At 41.0% G+C, this 20,000-nt stretch overlaps 1 protein-coding gene across 10 annotated transcripts in view; it reads right to left on the reverse strand.

Moving 5' to 3' along the window:
• LOC147027664 (uncharacterized) overlaps positions 1-20,000 on the reverse strand; it is a 161,768-nt gene that overhangs the window by 90,767 nt on the left and 51,001 nt on the right. For 9 of the 10 annotated variants that reach the window (XR_015057172.1, XM_085877202.1, XM_085877201.1 and 6 more), the window contains 4 exons: positions 18,594-18,710; positions 10,645-10,761; positions 9,973-10,057; positions 8,798-9,718 (listed from right to left, as the gene is read on the reverse strand). Coding sequence is in view for 9 of the 10 variants with exons in the window: in XM_085877198.1 (XP_085733324.1) it covers positions 8,798-9,718; positions 9,973-10,057; positions 10,645-10,761; positions 18,594-18,710 (1,240 nt within the window). In the remaining variant the exon portion in view is untranslated. Of the gene's footprint in view, positions 1-8,797; positions 9,719-9,972; positions 10,058-10,641; positions 10,762-18,593; positions 18,711-20,000 lie in introns of all 10 variants that reach the window. The other variant, XM_085877195.1, reaches the window with a different exon arrangement.

Genomic DNA, 20,000 nt, shown 5'->3' on the forward strand with positions numbered 1-20,000 from the left:
TGGGAGAACACAGGGGCTGGGAGGAATATTCCGAGTTTGTCAAATGTTTGGCCCTGGGATTTGTTTATGGTCACAAAGTATGCGAGTCCGACTGGAAATTGCACCCTCTGCAGTGTGACTGGAAGGTTGGCGTCTGATGGGGCAAGTTTAACATGATATAGGCCTAGCCCAAGACTGAACAGGAGCAGTGGAGGGTGACCGAGAATCAGAATGCAAATTTCAATGAACGGCACTTTTTGGTGCACATCCGACGATCGAACACCGCTGGACGCTTCAATTTGAAGATCACACATGCAAGACACAACACAGGTAATGATGGTGGTTGAGAAACGTCAAATTACGTGCAGACGTTAACAGAAAAAATATTTTTTTTAAAATTAATCTTTACTTTATATACAATGTTTCTTGTTACATTTTTTGTGTCAAATTCACCTTCTGAGGTAGTCAGCATGTGCAAAAGAGGGTTTTACATTGCAGACACTGTTTTATAGGAGTGGCATTACGCCTCTCGGCGGTGACGGTCTGTCGACGACAGACGTAATGACGTCAGCGAATGACCGATGACGTCATGACGGAATTACGCCTCTCAGCGGTGATGTCACACGTCGCCATGCAAATGAACGTAAAAATTAGAAGAAGAAAAAAAAAAAATAATCGCCTAAAATTCCCAAACATGTCCGTCTGGCACGATCTCACAAAGCCCATGCTGTTCATTAGACCACAAAGCACCCGCATGCCGAAAGTGACGACAATCCGTCTGGCAGGTTTGGAGGAGATATGTCAAATAACACGCAGACGTTAACAGAAATAATATATGTATCTTCATCTTTCGGCTGCTCCCGTTAGGGGTCGCCACAGCGGATCATGCATTATGATCCGCATAATGATTTGGCACAGGTTTTACGTCAGATGCCCTTCCTGACGCAACCCTGGTGGCCTCTTACGACACAGGGATATGGTACACCTATTCTAACCGAGGCATACACCAGGCCCAGTACAATGGTACTCACTTTGCCCACCTCGGAAGGATGACAGGCTGAGTCAACCTCCTGGTGTGTATTAATTCAAGCGGCCAATGGGGCTTGAACTCAGGACCTTTTGGATCCCAAGCCGCTACGCCAACACCAGGCAAAATAAATTATATATATATATATATATATATATATATATATATATATATATATATATATATATATATATATATATTGTTGCGAATTCGCGCCCGCCGGCGTGCGAGCGGCCACGTAACTCGAATCGCGGCACGTCGCCCACCGGACGGACAATTCCGTAGTGACCCTCTCGGACTAACGCCGGGAACTAGTCATGGGTGGGCCTTTCGGCCTCACCACAATCGTGCCAATCGGCCCCCGCGTGGGATAGGGTTGTTCGCCAAATTCGACCTACCTAAGTACCCACACGGAGGGTATATCGGGCGATCGCACCTCGCCGCAGGTCGACTTCGGACATGGGCCACTTTAAGCGACCCGTTCCGTACTATCGGGATAACCGAGCGGTGTTATCGTCAACCTCGATGGTTCCGATTAATCGTCGGGCGTATTTTAGCCCACTACCAACCCTTTACGTGAAGTAAGATGGAGATTCAATTAAAGAAAAGACGAAGCGAAACGGGAAAAACAGTTCAACATAAAGCACATTTATTTCGCGGCAAACGGAAAGCACACATATACAATTACAACAATTATGCACCAAAAGCAAATGTAACAAAAGAAACACAACAATTATGCACCAAAAGCAATTGCAACAAAAGAAACACAATGCAGATCTACTACCGACTACGCGAGCACACGGCAACACTTACACAGTTTTACATTACAGACGGCGCCGACAACACATTTACTCAAAAGCAAAAGAAAAAGGGGCCACCCTCTACGACAAGGGGGCAGACGTGGTCTGTGGACGCGAGACTGGGCAGAGCCTACCCGTCTTGTGATGAGCCGCAAAATGGCGGCGGCGCCCCGACTCCGCGCTCCTCCGCGGGCCTCGCTGGCACTGCCTGGAATGGGGTGGGAACGGGGCCCCCTTTTCGCACTATCTCAGCGCGGGGGGGGAAACAGGGGGGGTTGTTGATGCTCTGGGGAAAGAGGCTAGCTGGCTTGCTTGGGTCCCGCGACGAGCGCCCTCGACCGCGTTCCCGGCTTCTCCTCTCTGCAGCTCCCCGACAGACTCCGAACCCCGACAGACCGACTCTCCTCCAGACCCGTCTTGACTGCTGCTGCCACACTTCGCCGCCGCCACAACTCGCCCGAGCCCGAAACAGAAAACTCTCTGAATTCGCCCCCGCGCTCGGCACTTTATAGTGCAGCAGGAGAAACCATATGCAAATTTCCGGATCAGGATGGGATCGGGGGCGGAGCCACGCTCGCCTATTGGACGGAGGAAAAGTGGGCGTGAAACTCTCCTGATCCTCGAATTTGCATATATCGATTCTACTCCGACGCGCCTGGAGGCGGGGCCAAATCGCCCCGCGCTTAATGATTGGAGAGATCGGAAGTGGGCGTGTATCATTCTTGATCCGACTTCTCGGAAAGGCCGCTCTTTGCACCCGCTGCTCGGCGCGCGCCCTGTACGAGTCCAGGATCGGTGCCCACAAGCGGTGCGGGAATGGCCGCAGAAGGAGAGGTGAAGGTGGTGGAGGGTTTATTGTGGCGGTGATGGCCATAGCGACGCTTGGAATGGCGGTGATGCGATGGTTGCGAGAGCGAGTTGTGAAGGTAAAGGCCGTGGCTGTTGGCGTTGTTGTTGTTGTGAAGCGGCGTTGCGGTTGGTGGTTGTTGTGTGATGGCGGTTGAGACGTGGTTGGTTCAAAATAAAGATAGAACAGAAAAACGGCTATCTTAAAGGGTCGCAGCCCGAATGAATCACATTTATTCCCTCTAAACAATGGGTTTGGGCTAACTACACATGTACTTACAGAGATATCTCACCTACGGGACCTGAATGGTGGTTTGCGAATTTCCTCAACCACAACAATATATATGTATATATATATATGTATATATATATATATATGTATATATATATATATATATATATGTATATATATATATATATATATATGTATATATATATATATATATATGTATATATATATATATATATATATATATATATATATATATATATATATATATAAACACACACACATATATATATTGTTACGAATCTGGAAGCCTTGTGCACACAGACAGACAGCCGTCCCCATAGCTTAGTTATTTCGATAAATGCGCGTTTCTATTTAGGGCCCCTACCTGTGTTTTTTGGGAATTACATACATGCGCTGCGAAGATATTTTGATAGTTCGGACTTGAATTACATCCATAAATCTTCTTCGACAACACCAGCATCACCCTCCCCTTCACCTCGCTCTGGCCGACGCCATGGCACCTGTGGTGGGCAGAGTTCATGGAGGGGCCTCACGGCGGCCCTCAACCTATCAGCGTGCTGCGAATGAGGTGGCCGCCGCTCAGCCAATCAGACCCCGCCACGGTGAGAAAGGCGGTCCATCCACGTGACGTCACCACGCCCCCGGGCCAATCGATGGACTTGCCGCTCGTTTTGGCCATTGTCGAAGGTGAAGAGCGATTTTGTGCACCAAAACCAGCCATTGAGGAAGACATACACCATGACACCGATGTTTGGCTGAAGGAGGGGGGGGAGGATAAAAGGTCAGGCTCCGTTTTTTGCGGTGGTGGTTCTTCTTTTGAAAGCCAGTTTTCGTCTTTCCAGTCTTCGCCCTGCCGGCCTCCGTTCGCCGGGAGCCCGGTCGTGTGGACGTCTGGGCTGCTGCAGGTCCGAGTCACGCCACCCCGCCAGCTCAACATACCCGCTCGAGGCGGACAGGTCCGAGTGCAGGCTCTGGTCTTCAGCTCGCCTTTCCCTCTGAGCTGGAGGCCTCAATAAAGGCCGTGGCCACTGTGTGTGTGTGTGTGTGTGTGTGTGTGTGTGTGTGTGTGTGTGTGTGTGTGTGTGTGTGTGTGTGTGTGTGTGTGTGTGTGTGTGTGTGTGTGTGTGTGTGTGTGTGTGTGTGTGTGTGTGTGTGTGTGCCCGTCTGAAAGTAGAAATTGTTAAGTGCTTGCTCTTTGTACATTGCATGACTACATTTGGTGTTAATTCTGCTCTGTGTTTCCTCTTTCTCTATTGTAAATAAATCCCCTGTTAAATATATAAGCTCGTTTCTGTGTTTTCTTCATTGGTTTAACACGGTGCGTGTTGGGGAATTAAAGAAGGCCATTGTTGCCGTAGTTGTGTGCATTCGACCAACGGGACCTCGGTAACCATCCGCTCGGGTTACGCACGGGTCGAGCACGGAAACGACTCGTCCCGTTTGAGTTCCGTTGAGAGTGTGAATACTTGGTAGTTCGCCACGTGGGCCTCTAGGTATTTTGAAGTTTGGCAAATAACCCTGTACCACATGGTTGATTTATTGACGATTCACGGTCCTGTAAGGGACCCGTACCCTCGGAGTTTTCCGAAAGGTACAGTGGAGTCGACCCTACTGCTCCATCTTGCGGTCGTACTCGCAACCGACGCCCGGCTCCGCAAAAATATATATATGTATATATATATATATAAATATATATATATATATATACACACACACACACACACACACACACACACACACACACACACACACACACACACACACACACACACACACACACACATACACACACACACACACACACACACATATATATATATACATTATATATGTTCGTCTCCACCGAACACCCGGAATTTAGGTTGTGACCCTCGGATAAGTCCGAAAGGCACGGGTCTCTTACAGGACCATGAATCGCCAATAATTTAACCGCGTGGGGTAGGGTTAATTGCCAAACTTCAATATACCTAATTACCCACACGGCAAAGCTACCGGGGAATTCACACCCTCGACAGACCTCGAGCGGGACGAGCCGTTTCTGTGCTCGAACCGTGAGTAACCTGAGCGGATGGTCACCAGGGCCTGTCGGTCCAAATGAACAATTTACTGCTTTGCTATTTCTCACAACACGCACCGTGCTAAGCCAATAAAATAAATGACAGGGAACGAGCTGGGACATTCAACAAGAGGGAAATTTATTACAATAATAAGCGGGGAGGGAAGCATGTAAGGGCAGAGTTATCCGAATATCAGGCAGGCAATATACAGTGAGCAAAAGCACTTTACAGTTCTACTGAAGAGACGGGCCCACACACAGACACACACCCAAACAAATGGACCCCGTCAGGTCTTTATTGAAGGCTTCCAGCTCGAGGAAAGGCGAGCTGGAGACCAGAGCCTGTGCTTGGACCTGTCCGCATCGTGCGGTCTTCGACGATCTGGCTCAGTGGCGGGACTCAAACCCGCAGCTTCCACGTGGCGTCAAGGACGAAGGCACCAGGGGTGGAGCGGCAGACGCCAGCACGATCTGGACGGCAAAACAAGCGAGGAGGCGGCGAGGCAGGCGAAGCAAGTGATTCTCCTCAGGCTCCGACACACAGCCAGGTTCCGACGCCAACACGATCATGAACACGAACTCGAACCCGAACACGAACCTCCAAAGGGAGCCTGGTCTTTTTATCCGCTCCCTGAGCGGGGCAGAGCGTCAGTGTCGGATGCTCTGTGGGCGCTTGGTAGCTGAAAAATTCCTATCGCGGAGTGATGTAGCCGACGTAGCACTGCCAGTCGTATAAAAATAGCACCTACAATTATGTACACTGTACATTACATAATACTTGATAATGATAAACAACGATGTTACTGATTTATGTATTTACTATACTGTACTTTTTATCGTTATTTGAGTGTATGTACTCTTTCTACTTATAAAAAAGTTTACTGTAAAACAGCATGCCGTGTCACGCAGCATTGTTCTACTGTACATCTCGTGTTTACCGCGTCTCTTGATTGCATCATTTTTCCGTGTGCTTGATTTAATCTCGTGTTGTTTTGTTCATCATGGACCTTAAGCATACAAAATCCACTGCTGATATTGCCAGTAAGAGGTCACGTCGAGTGATTGACCTGGAAACCATATAGCTATACCATATAGCCTCGGTGTCTAGGTTTGTGCAAGTACGATGTTCGAAAACGAAAACGAAAAATAAAAAATGATGTTCGCACAACGACGACGTCGCTCAACGACGCGTTTCTCAGAACGTAACTCCGTCGTTAAGTGGCTCATGACTGTGTATATATATATATATATATATACATATATATATATATATATATATATATATATATATATATATATATATACACATATATATGTATATGTGTGTGTGTACACACACACACACACACACACAGGGTATATCGAAAATATATAAATCAAAAATATATACATATATAGTGTATATACATGTACATATATATATATATATATATATATATATATATATATATATATATATATATATATATATATATATATATATATATATATGCCTGGTGTTGGCTTAGTGGTTAGGGTGGCAGCTTGGGATCCCAGTATCCTGAGTTCAAGCCCCGTTGGCTGCTGAATTAACACCAGGGGTTGACTCAGCCTGTCATCCTTCCGAGGTCGGCGAAATGAGTGCCAGTGTACTGGTCCCGGTGTATGCCCCGGTTAGAATAGGTGTACCATATCCCTGTGTGTCGTAAGAGGCGACCAGGGTTGGCGTCAGGAAGGACATCCGGCCATAAAACATTGCCTCACAAAAAAAAAAAAAGCCAAACCCCTGCACAGCAGGGAAAAATGGCTGTAAAAACGGTCAATATATATATATATATATATATATATATATATATATATATATATATATATATATATATATATATATATATATATATATATATATATATACATTTCGCCGTTGGGTTAACAGCGTGCATGAACGTGTCATGAAGAGAAAAAGGCCATCCCATAAGAAAGGGAATCTGTTCTGTAAACTCCTCCAATGCATCGAAGTTATAATCTCACCAGACAAGGGGATTGGTCTATCCTGGACATAAATTTATGGAAGTAACTGTCTGAGGACCTGAATGTTGGATGCATCAGTCAGATCTGATTCTGAAATCCATAACAATATATATATATATATATATATATATATATATATATATATATATATATATATATATATATATATATATATATACAGACATATACATATACATATACATATATGTACACACAAGTATATCGACATATATTTTCAAATATACATACATTGCATAAAAATGATTTTTTGTTGAAAACTCAATTCAATGCACAACATTACACCTCTTTTCTGAGAGGCCAGCTGCCACAGCATCCATGTTTACAGATATTGTACAAAATTAGTCACCGCTCTGTACTTGGAGCACATCTTTCAACACAGGGAAGTCTCAAACTCTCACTTTGTCCCTCCATCATTATTGGCTGTCAAACCTCCATGTTACTTTTGTGGCCACCCCTCAAAGAGGTACAATCCCTGGGAGCTCCTCGGGGCTCAATATATGTCACAATCTGTGTTGAGTGAACCAGATCTCCAAACTGGCTTTTACTCAGGCTGATCACCACTTTGGTAGTTTTGGTTGTGCACCCTTTTCCATATGTTCCTCCTTTTGAGGAAGTGGACTCCATGGTATTTCTTATTAATGGCATCTCCTGGGAACAAGTCCCAGTCTGCTTCTCAACCTCTCCCTACCACAATCCTCCTGCTTTGCTGAACAAAATAAATAAATAAATAAATAAATAAATAAATAAAGTGGCCTTTGTAACTCGTCTTATGCCAAATTATCTATGTTACTTCTTTACACATTTCAAATTCTTTACGTATTTTAAATGAACATCGTCATAGCTCCACGTAACTGCAAATGATTGCCGATCTGTCTGACTGCTTCTTCACGTGTGCAGACGGCATAACACATCTAAAAATACGATTCATACTCTTCTCTAATAAAATCAGTTACCCTCTCAAAAAGTCATTTTCTCATGTTGGTAATAAAACATGTACATATTGCTACAACTTCATGGAATTGGCCAAAACGGCAACCATCTGGGGTACTGTTTGTCTTGGCCACTTCGATACCATCACATTTCACAAAGGTATCTTGGCTCGATCTACCTTAACCAGCAGACGAGTGTATTCCAAACGTAAAACCACAAAATCCACTGCGGCATGACACACAAGCAATTCAGGGATGGCTATTCTTTTTATTTTCTCCCGCATTTGACTCTCCTTCCTGTTTATAGACCTTTGGAGATATAACGTTCACAAATGTCCTTCCATCTGCAGACTGCTCATTCATGTTAGATTCTACATACGGAAGTTACCAGAAATCTCTCGCCACTTGGTGATGTTTCTTCACAGGTTAAAGACCAACTTCAAAATTATAACCTGTTTTCTTTTCACACAAATCAACTTTTGGAGTAAACATCTCACCTCCACTTCCATTACAGTCATATACGATACAACTAATGCGTTTTGTATCGAATATTGGGTGAACGGGCATTCACCTCACATTGTACCAATACACTGCCAAACAGACATGTAAATAAGTTGTGACAGGTACATCAGACTTCTTGTATGATAAACTATATTTTTAACACAAACTATTTATTATCATCCATAAGTGATGGAAGGAATGTGATCATTAACTCAAGTTCATTTCCCATGAGACAGCAAAAATAATCTCTGACATGTGAACAGTGCAATCAATGTGCATTGGATGATGATAAAATGAAGCAATGGACATAATTGGTAGAGCCTTAGATGACCCTGCAGAATGTAGTTTTAAAATGTCCAAAACAACAAATTGCGTTACCTGTTCTCCATTGGGTACTGTGTCAGTGACGATTCCCATCACGTCCCCAAGTTTTACGTCCCCATCATTAAAGATAGCTCCATTCACATGGCTGCTCAATCCAACACTCTTGTTCATTTCCTGAATGAGCCCAATGTTTTCAGGTGATGTGCTTTGCTCTGAATTATCAGGAAAGCTAGATGAGAGGAGGACATTTCCTGTACCCCACAGGTCTGCGGTGTTGTCTGCAACCTCAGAGCACCGCTGTGGATTGGAGCCATCCCCATGCTCACATTTAATCTGTGCCTGCCTGTTATTTTCTGCACCAGGGCCAAGAGACATTGCTTCTTTTCCCCTTACAACCTTGTGCCATTCACTTGGTGACTTCCCTTGAGTTTGGGAGTGACCTCTGTTTTGAGAATCGGAGGCCAATCTGCAGGCACCACCATTTTTGAGAGATACAACACCAAGCTTCGGGCCAGTGTCCAAAATCCGTATGGGGCTCCTCTCTGCTGATGACCCATCAGCGACAGCAGCAGCCTCAGATGGCTCTTTCGCAATGGAGATAGTGGACAAATCAACACGATTACAACCCATTGCTCCTACAAATGGCATTATATGATTGCTACCAGCCAGCAACATTGTCGGTGAGGCAATCTGTAAGGAGCCACCAGTACCTGGTGCAAAGAGCTTCGGCAGGATTGGAATAAAGCATGGTTTTCCTCCACGATCTGCATGTGGACTCGTGACACCATCAGACTTCAGAGCTTTCGGCTTTTGTTGTGCTTGCTGCTGTTGTAAATAATGTTGCTTGTTCAACTGCTGTTGCTGCAATTTTCGTCGCTGCAGGAGATGACGTGACTGTTGGGAAGCATTTAGCCTCCGGATGTCTGATGTGTGCACCGGACTTGCTGACGAAATCAACTGCTTCATCGAGGTCATCTGTAAGAAACAAGTGTAGATGAAAAGATGCTTTATCAATTACTTGATGAAACAGTATTTTGAAAATATATAAATATGTTTATCTGAAGCCAGAGCTGATGAAAGAATGTTCACCAACATTTTTGGTCCTTACACTCATACATATTTGGCCTTGATACTCCAACCACCAACCCCCCACTCCATTTTTTGTTGGAAGGAAGGGAAGTGATGTCAAATAACACAAAATAATCCAGCACAAGGAGTAAAACACTTACAGCATTGCCCTTTTCGTCAATGTCAAGCTGGGGCAGAAATGGATTGTGAACAAGATTTTTAATTTTCAAACCACCGTAACAGTACGTGCTTGGAAGTCAAGGAACTTGCAAGATGATGTTTGTCCATTGTTAAAATATCAGTATTTACATGACTCATTGCTGTGGAGTACAAGCCATTTATTGCACATTACACTCACTGCAGTATACCTTGATTTGGACTTTTAAAGTCGAGGACATCATTGGCATCTCCCAACACAAAACTGATGAAGTACATGGCTTGCTGCAGGATAGTCTCAAAAGGCTAATAACTCATCTGATCATGGACACTTGCTCATTTCATTATCCACCCTTCTCTGCTTCCTAGTTAAATCAAACAACCTATTCCCTGCACACAACCAAACAAAGTCACTCATTTAAAATTTATTGTTGCCTTTGGCACAGCTCTGAAATCTGCTGTCTATCTCGTCCTAGTCTTCTCTTTCAAGCTTCAAGGTCAACAATCCTTAATGTCAATACCAATATGTATTGATTGAGTAATTGTCCTCTTCTAACCAACCAACATACCAATTTATAATTTATTTTTGTTCCTCCCCACAATCATATCCTGACTGTCATTTCAATAGACAACAGACCCTTCATCATTTACTTTTGCCACAAGGACCACAAGGATATAAGGACTGGCCTCGTGTTCCGAGCCTCCTCGATGTAATGTTTGGAAAAACGCCCTTCATGAGTTTGCCAAAATCTGAAGCGGCCAGCTCTCGGTATCCTCTGTTTTCACAATGTACCCTATATGGAATGAAGAGAAACGAGTAAGCAGCAAAGCATATGCAAAGTCTCCAGACTATCTGGAGACAAATACTACTGGCAATGGTATGATGTTTTCCACTTCATTCAAGCTGTTGCCTCAAATTCCATGTAAACTTAAAAGTACTTCAAAGATTCAAAAATTCCCACTTAAAATAACAATATATTTTGCAAATTGCTTTGTGGCCCTTTTATGAATAAAGTCAATAGCAAAACAACAATTAGAGAGTTCATAGAACACCTTACTCACCACAGTCTTGGGGAAAAGGACATGCAAAGGTCCTTTTCAACTCTTGTTTTGCATTTCCAATCAGAATCTATTTCCTACGAGCCATGATTTTGGCTGAATCTCGATATTCTCCAATGCTGAGAGTGCAAGAGGCAAATTTCTTTGGTCGAGATGGCATAAACAGGCATAATATTTTGGCTAAGTACTGCTAAACAGAGGGTTTTTGGAAGTGAAAACAAGGCAATTTGTGTTCGACAGTGTTCAAGTAGTGTATATAATTCAAGTGAAATAAAATAAGAGTTTTAAAGGCTGTAGATAAAAATATAAATATGAATAAATAAATAAATAAAAACTTTCAGAAGTCTGCTGCCATTGATACACCTTTTTCACTCTCCCATCTAACATGTTCAATAAGTTATTCGTGCCTGTTGTTTGTGTCCTTTATGATGTCCATAAAAACAGAAAGTTTCCTGTTTGGAATGATTTTCAATTTTGTTTAATTGCCAGACAGGCAGAGAAACGAAAAAAAAAAATTTTGAATTGGTTTACTCATCTGTATACATGCGCAATCGGGATTAAATTCCGTGCAAATTGCCAAATTCAGAGCTGAAGTACTGATGAACTACAAGTTTGTGTTTTGATTAATATTCAAATTTGTGTTCGATTGTGTTCAAAATATAGAATTCAATTGAAATTAAGTACAGCAATACCTTGCTGATTCGTAATAAAGCACTTTATCCTGGAGAACATTTTTACAACAACAAATAAAATGAGAAGGGCACTCAGGAGAGCGCATAACCCCACCATTCAATGCCTGATCCTGTAGAACATATCGGGGTCAAGGTGTTTTTGAAATATCATGCAACATATCATTTTTGGATGAAGAATAACTTTGAAAATTAAAAAAATTCTCGAATCCGGATAAGGATTCGGATCCTCACCAACAATGAATAAATTTGACCTTCTCACATATAATACCCAAAGTGTCCACCAAGTTTCGTCCAAGTCCGTCCATAACTTTTTGAGATATCATGTTTTACATCGTTTTTGGCCCCATCTCTCAATGGGGAAGAATCACTTGAACAATTCTCGGATCTTCAACAAAATTGAATCAATTCGTCCTCGTCACACACCTAAGCTGTCCACCAAGTTTCATTAGAATCCATCAACCACTTTTTAGATATCTCGCACACAAACAAACAGACAACAAATGAAAAAAAAAAATCACTCACAGAGCGACACTTGGCGAAATGGAATGGCACTCAGTAGAGCACATACCTCTGCCAGGCTGAACAGTTTACATTTTGTATCCCACTGATATGTTGGATCAGATTCCGGACCTTAACCAAAATCGAATCGGCTTGTTCTTGTCACCTCACAAACTCATCCACCTAGTTTTGTCATAACTTGTCCACATCTTTGTGAGATATCATGTTATACATAGTTTTCGGCCCCATCTCTCAATGGGGAAAAAAAAAATCACTTGAACAATTCTCGGATCTTCAACAAAATTGAATCAATTTGTCCTCGTCACACACCTAACCTGTCCACCAAGTTTCAACCGAATCTGTCTTCAACTTTTTGAGATATCATGCAATATCGATTTTAGAGTCATCTCTCAATGGTAAAGAATGACGTAAGAATTAAATAATTCTCGCATCAGGAACCAGATTCACATCTTCACCAAAATTGAAGCAATTCTTTCTCGTGGCACTCGCAACTTGTCCAGCAAGTTTTGTTGGAATCCATCCATAACCTTTTGAGATATTGAGCGATATATCGTTTTTGGCCTCATCTGTCAATGGTGAAGAATCACTTGAAAAATTCTCGGATCGGGATCCAGATTCGGATCGTCACCAAAATCGAATCAATTGGTCCTTGTCAAACACCGAACCTGTCCACCAACAATCATCCGAATCCCTCACCAACATATTGGTCCCATCACTCAATGCTGAAGAATCACTTAAAAATTAAACAAGCCGGTAGGCGACATGGCTGCTCGCTCTAGATGGAAAGCTGGCCGACGTGACGAGCCGATATTCATGTGCATGCTATCAATCAATTTAGCACAATAAATATGATTATCACAGCCCTCTTAGTTTGCGCCCAGAAACCCGCCTTGTGAAATTTCAGGCATGTTTCCAAAGAGACTCTAACAAATGGCAGCCCTGGTAATTCCATTTATCTATTCACTAAAGATTTTATTTTTTTTCTGATGTTGTAAGACATTCTCCTTGGGCACAAAAAAACAGGTCCCTCGGAGGTCCAGTTTCGGAGGTATTGATTTTTTTTGTACAGTCCACAATAAGTGTACGATGTACGATAAAGTATTTTAGCTGTTGCTAAACAACGGAGGTGTGCATAGCAACCATTCATTTTTGTGTACATGCGAGCCACATTGTACACATTTCACCCAAGTTTCATCAAAATCAGACTCTTTCTCTTAGAGATATTCGCAATGAACCGTTCGACATGTACTCGCCCAAAACCTATCTCCTTCTCCAAATATTTTTTGTTTGGGCTGCAAATTGGCATGAAGGGAGCAAGATAGATTGGGCACAGAATTCTAAGCTTCGATTTTTCTAAATTTTTTTAATTTTTTTTCGATTTTTTGACCACTTTAAGGGGCCTTTGCTATGCCGTTGCTCGGGCCCGGGGTCCCACATTTGAAAGCACACGATTCCCAGAAATATTGGTCCGACCTACCAAATTTCATTGGAATCGGTTGAGTGGTTTAGCCCCTAGGCTTGACCAAAGTTTCGCGGACAGACAGATGGAAATGTCCAGAATAAGGGTGCTCTAAGAGCAGCAAAAAAAAGACGTCATGCAGAGCATGATACTTGCAAAATCCACCCACTCTCCAAAGGTTGCCATGGATACATCAAATTGTCAATTTCATTTCGACTAAAACTGACAATCTTTATCAAAGCTCAGGTCAATCGGATGAAAATTGATTATGTTAGAAGTTTGACCTTGAGTTGACCTTTTGACCTTAAATAGTTGGTTCCCAATTCATTGATGCAATATGCAAATCCTGTTCAACTTTCAAGTCAATTGGATGAAAAATTGCGATTTTAGAAATTTGACCTCAAGATGATCTTTGACCTCAAAATGAATCGTCTTTTCAGTTGAGACTACCTCTACAGCTTGGTAAAGTTTCATGATGATCAATTTCGAATTGTGACCTGCAGGCGATTGATAAACAGGCAGACATACAGAAAGAATAACAAAATCGACTGACCAATATACTTGAAAAATATTCGATTTTGCAAGTAATAAACAGACCGACAGGGGTGAAAACATGACCTCCTTCACCTACGGTGGCGGAGGTAATAAGTAAACCCATAACAACCAGTGCTCACTCAGTAAACACACCAACCACTATTGTTTGTACTGCATGCACACACACTCTGAGCAAATCAGCGGTTTACTCTGCCTTCGTTTTGCACAGCAGGATGAACCTCCTCCAACTCTACCATGTAGGAGATGGAGCAGAGTGGAGCTATGTCAATTATTTTTTTCTTGATGTTTGCACATAATTTATGTATTTGCTAATACTTACTGATGTTGTCAGAATAAAAATTTATTTTTATTGATGAAATAATATGTTTACCATCTGTATTATTATGAGTACTATTACAGATAACCCAATTAATCCCTTTACATACCGCTCATGCATGAGAAATTGCGCTATTGGGAACGCATCTTCATATAAACAATCGTGTAATGACCCCTTGTAGCACATTTTCGATTAGTGCTCTGCGAGGAATTACTGTAGTTCCTCAATCATAGATGGATGTCTTCAGACAGAGTGCAACTATTGCTGAACCCAGCTTTGTGCTTCGTGCGTGGGGTAATGAAGTTATTTTGTCCCTGATCAATGCAAGCCATTGACCAAATATCATCATGTACATTGATGACGCAATAAATATCTGATTTTGAGACACAAAATTCTCATACATTGGAGGATTCCAACTGCATTAAATTTAAATAAATAAAGACGAGGATCTTGCTTGCCAAGAATTAGGTGCGAAATTATTTGGGTGGTGGAGATTCATTGTCTTTCCACCTTCCATAAGATCCACTGTCCTTCTACCTTACACTGCATAAGCACTGTTTAAAATAAGCAATTGGCAGGAGTGGGCAAATAGCTACTCTCTGGCATAGTTTGTGAAAGAGGTGGGGAGGGGGGTGAGTTGGAATTGCCAAGTCTATTTATACTGTATGGGATCACTTGATTGGTAACACGAAATAAAAAGATTGAATAGTAAGGTTGCATTTATGGGTTGACTGACTTAATGGACACAGCTGTGGTTGTGGATCTACGGATGTGGACTCAGGGCCAAAGTTGTGAACCCACCTTTTGGAGAGATTCTGGGCTGAAAGGGTTGAAACCTCCATGAAGAACAAAACCCAGCTAATCACAAAATCTATCAATTGCTCACAAGTGAATAAAGTTCTTACTTCAGGTAAACAACTATTTTGACGCTTACGATCAAAATAAAGTTAAGTATAGGATGCAGTAGAATTGGTATCATCTACATTTTACAACATTCCATAAAAGTTAATGCAATGCTTTAGGAATAGCCATTAATGTTCAGCAAACGATTGGAATTGTGGGGAACACTTTTTTAACTGTGTGTATGTGTCCCATACATTTCTAATTGGGTGCTTCGATGTATATGGGTGAAATTGCAGAAGTTTTGAAAAAAAGGAAAGTAACGAGTACAACGACTCCTTATTAATGGGGTCTGGGGGCATGCACCCCCCATAAAATTTTGAAAAATCGATATCAAAATACACATTTTGTGGGTGATCCTGTCCAAATTGTAACAAAAAAACCCCAAAAACAATGGAAATGAAAGTGATATCTCGGGAAGAATTTTTTCCTATTTCACCTGAACATCTATTTCTGGGAAGATTATTTTCAGTTAGTTGGTGCAGCATTTTGTTATCATAAAATAAATGAATACTGAATACCACATACCGATGTGGGACTTTTAATACAAATGTATTAGAAAGGGGAGAGTGTCACGCATCATGTAATGGAGGGTTTCCCGGAATCACTCTCACTCAAATGTAAACCAGAACAACCCTAACCCCCTTATGTTTTCTGCACATTTCTTTACTTTGCAAATACTGGACTCATTAACACCATAATGTTTGTGCAAAAGGCCTTGCCTGGCACGTTCTGTTGTGCGCTCCTGGCCATTTTGATTTGATTACATCTCCTGTATTAAGTGGGTATTCATTGTATCGGATCGTGAGTGTGCTTTATTTATTTTTCTGCACTTTTTCAAGTCAGTCTATCTTTTGTCCCGGGATTATCCGTTTTCGTCGTCCCGTGCATTCTTATAATAAACTGTTATTGGTGTGGTGACATGCCTGGTGTTGGCTTAATGGCTAGAGTGGTGGACTTGGAATCCCACGGTCCTGAGTTCAAATCCCGTTTGGCTGTTGAATTTGTACCAGGTGGGGTCGACTCAGCCTATCATCCTTCTGAGGTCAGCAAAATGAGTACCAGCCTGTTGGTATCCTGTGTCGGAGTGGCGACCTGTCAAAGATTTTGCCAAATAGCCCAGGAGACTGCTTCGGCAGCACCATCGCTCTGCACAGAGTATGGTCCCAATAGATGGATGGATGGTGTGGTGACCGACCATTGCAGATTTAGCATGTGAGACACCAGTTCGGTATGGCTTTAATGGGAAATCCACAGGGAAGGTTAAAATTGGTAATGCTCTCCAGAGAGATCAATGGAATTAACAATTCTAACCACTCCCTACCGCAGGGGTCAGTAAACACACACTATGCCACATGTGATGTGTACAAGTGAAAGTTGCAAGTCGTAATAAACAAATGAGTTTTAAAATATTGATTTTATTTGCATTTATAACACCCAAGTCCCTGTGCCTGCCACACATTTCTCATCCCCATCTCCTCCCCCCAATTAAATTGAGATGAGAGCCTGATGGATTTATGTAATGTGGTGATGGTGCAGCACAGGCATGATGGGCCAAATGGCCTCCTCCTGCATTAAAGTTCCTCGTTAAGATTTATTGGTCTCATATCGGTGGTTACGAACCTCATTGCGACCAAGACATTATCACGTTTTGCAGCAGAATCGCGTCTTTACTTCGTGCAATGTAAAAAATGGCACCGGTATTTTCCATGAATTTTAAAAAGGAGGGACCAGTGATGAGGAAAATATATATATATATATATATATATATATATATATATATATATATATATATATATATACATATACATATATATATATATACATACATATACATATATATATATATATATATATACATATACATATATATATACATATATACATATATATATACATATATATATATACATATACATATATATATATATATATATATATATATATATATATATATATATATATATATATATATATATATCTTCAACAATGGACGCTATTTCCGTATTTACCAAAATAGACAGACATCTGATCAGGTAACAAGCTTGCAAGCTTTTGTACCTGGCTAACTTCTACAAAAGTTCCTCATAAAAACCACCATGAGAGCAACTCATGATGCGTCAACATTGCACCCCATCCGGATGGAATGGGTTTACAAATTATTTAGCATCTTGGAATAGTACCTCAATTACCTGGAATCATGGCATGCTTTTCTGACGACGAAAATATGGAAACCTCCGTGCGTGTCCTTACAAAAATAGGGATTTCTGTACACATACGGAAGAGTTTCACCCATGGATGTATTAGAAATTGCATCATAATACATCATCGACAGGCAGACATGAGGCAGGCCAGGTGGACAGAATTGCCATTTTCTGATCCGTCCCTTGTATCCATTATTTTGTTGTCCATGTATTCCAAATTGAGTTGTACGAGTAAGCTGTAAAAAGTAAAGTTTTGGGTTTTTTGTTTGTTTGTTTTTTAAATCGTGGAGGCGTTCAAAAATCTTCGATCTTAAAAAATGTAGATAACACAAGCCGAACTTTCAAATGATGCAACATGAAAATGCTGCTTCTAATTTAGATGTGCTCATGAAGTTGTTAATTTTTTGAAAGTAAATTAATTCTTGATTTGCTCGTGTGTGTGCGCACGCACACACGAATCCTATATATATATATATATATATATATATATATATATATATATATATATATATATATATATATATATATATATTTTTTTTTTTTTTTAATTCAACTGACTGTCAAAATGAAACTCCTCTTTGTCAGTAACAGATGCTATCAGCAATCAATCAGCAGAAAAGGGGAAAATAAATGTAATCATCCAAGTCTCAAACAGGGCAGAATTTTTTTTAATCTGACTGAGAGATTACCGTACGCACTTCAATCATCGAGCGAGTGTGTTAAATAAATCACCAGAATGTTCTTAGTTTCAGATGTACTGATGTCAAGCTTCATAAAAGGCATGGACCAAGAAACTTGACAAGTTATTTGATCTTTAAAATCAAAAGTTTTACTGATCATTAAGCAAAAAAGTGAGCAGCACAGCTCAGTGGAGCTTTTATTCCAAAACAATTATTTGTTTGCAGAAAAATTGAGTACTCACTGGTATTCATTGTAGACTTGCCGCTTTGGGAGAGCAGTCTCATCGCATTCCTCCAAGTGGGCATGGATCCATTCAAAAGCATGCGCCTGCATGCTGGAGACCACAAGACCTGCATCACTGCGCCAAACATAAAACTGGAGATCAATTCAAAGCGTTATTTCTTTTTTTTGATCAACATAAATTCAAACAGGCCCCAAAATAACACCAAATAGTCAACCACTACCTGAACCACAGCACTACTTGATCATTATGGGCATGCTGCTCTCTGAAATCCTACAGTAATAAATTCAGGTCAGATGCTTCAGTAAGTTGCACCCTCAATAATGAGGAAAAACTAAAAAGGGGGCTGTGTCACATGAACGATCAATACGTTATGAGAAAATTTTAAACTGTTTACTGTTCCCATCTGAGATGTAGCTCATGATTCTGGAATCCCAGATTATAATTCCCTTTACTTTGGTCTGTCGATTGTCCATTGGACTTGCAATTCATGTAACAATACATTGATGTCTCTGAATGCCCTTGTACTGCTTGTGATTTACATGCAAGCTCCTCAATAATCCTCAGATCACTGTATAAAAAAAGATTTTTTTTTTTTTTTAAACAGTACCACATACTTTCTACAATTAAAAAAAAAAAATCTAAATAATTTAAAAGAATTCAAACACATAAAAAAAGAGAAATATAAACAAGTAAAGGATATACAGATGAACACCTTTTGGAAGGACAATTGCCATGACAATCAAAAGCAAATTAATCATAACAAAAAGCAAAGTAAATAAATAATTTTCAAACTATGAGAAACAAGGCAGGAGAAAAAAGAAAAGGGTCCACGATTTGAAAAAAATCTGCATGCTTGGTTAAAAATAAAATAAAAGGTTACTGTTGTGATTGCAAAAAAAAATAAAATTGAGAAATAAATTTTTTTTAATAGGTAACAGATTGCGCTGAGAACAACTATTACCTCCGCCACCGAAGGTGAAGGAGGTTATGTTTTCACTCCTTTCTGTCTTTGTGTGTTACTTGCAAAATCGAAGATTTTCAAGTCTATTGGTTAGTTGATTTTGTTATGTCAAGTCTGTCTGTCTGTCTGTGGCCTACAGGTCGCAATTTTAAACCAATCCACGAAACTTCACCACAAGGTAGAGTTTGTCATAAGGAAGACACCTTTTGTTTTTGAGGTCAAAATGTCAAAAGGTCATCATAGGCCAAAGGTCAACAACTTAGGTGAGATTTCTAAAATCCTCAATTTTCATCCGATTGACTTTAAATTTGAAAATTACCCCCGTGTGGGGTGACGATCATCTCTATAATACCACAAGTTCTCAATGTTCAGTTATGACCCAAGACTACTGTTGGCAGTAGAACTGTTCTACTGCGCAGTTTGGTTAAAGATTACTCGGCACT

Source organism: Eptatretus burgeri, chromosome 4 (genome assembly GCF_056783735.1).
Source record: "Eptatretus burgeri isolate ZD-2024b chromosome 4, Ebu_testis_v1, whole genome shotgun sequence".
Classification (NCBI taxonomy): domain Eukaryota; kingdom Metazoa; phylum Chordata; class Myxini; order Myxiniformes; family Myxinidae; genus Eptatretus; species Eptatretus burgeri.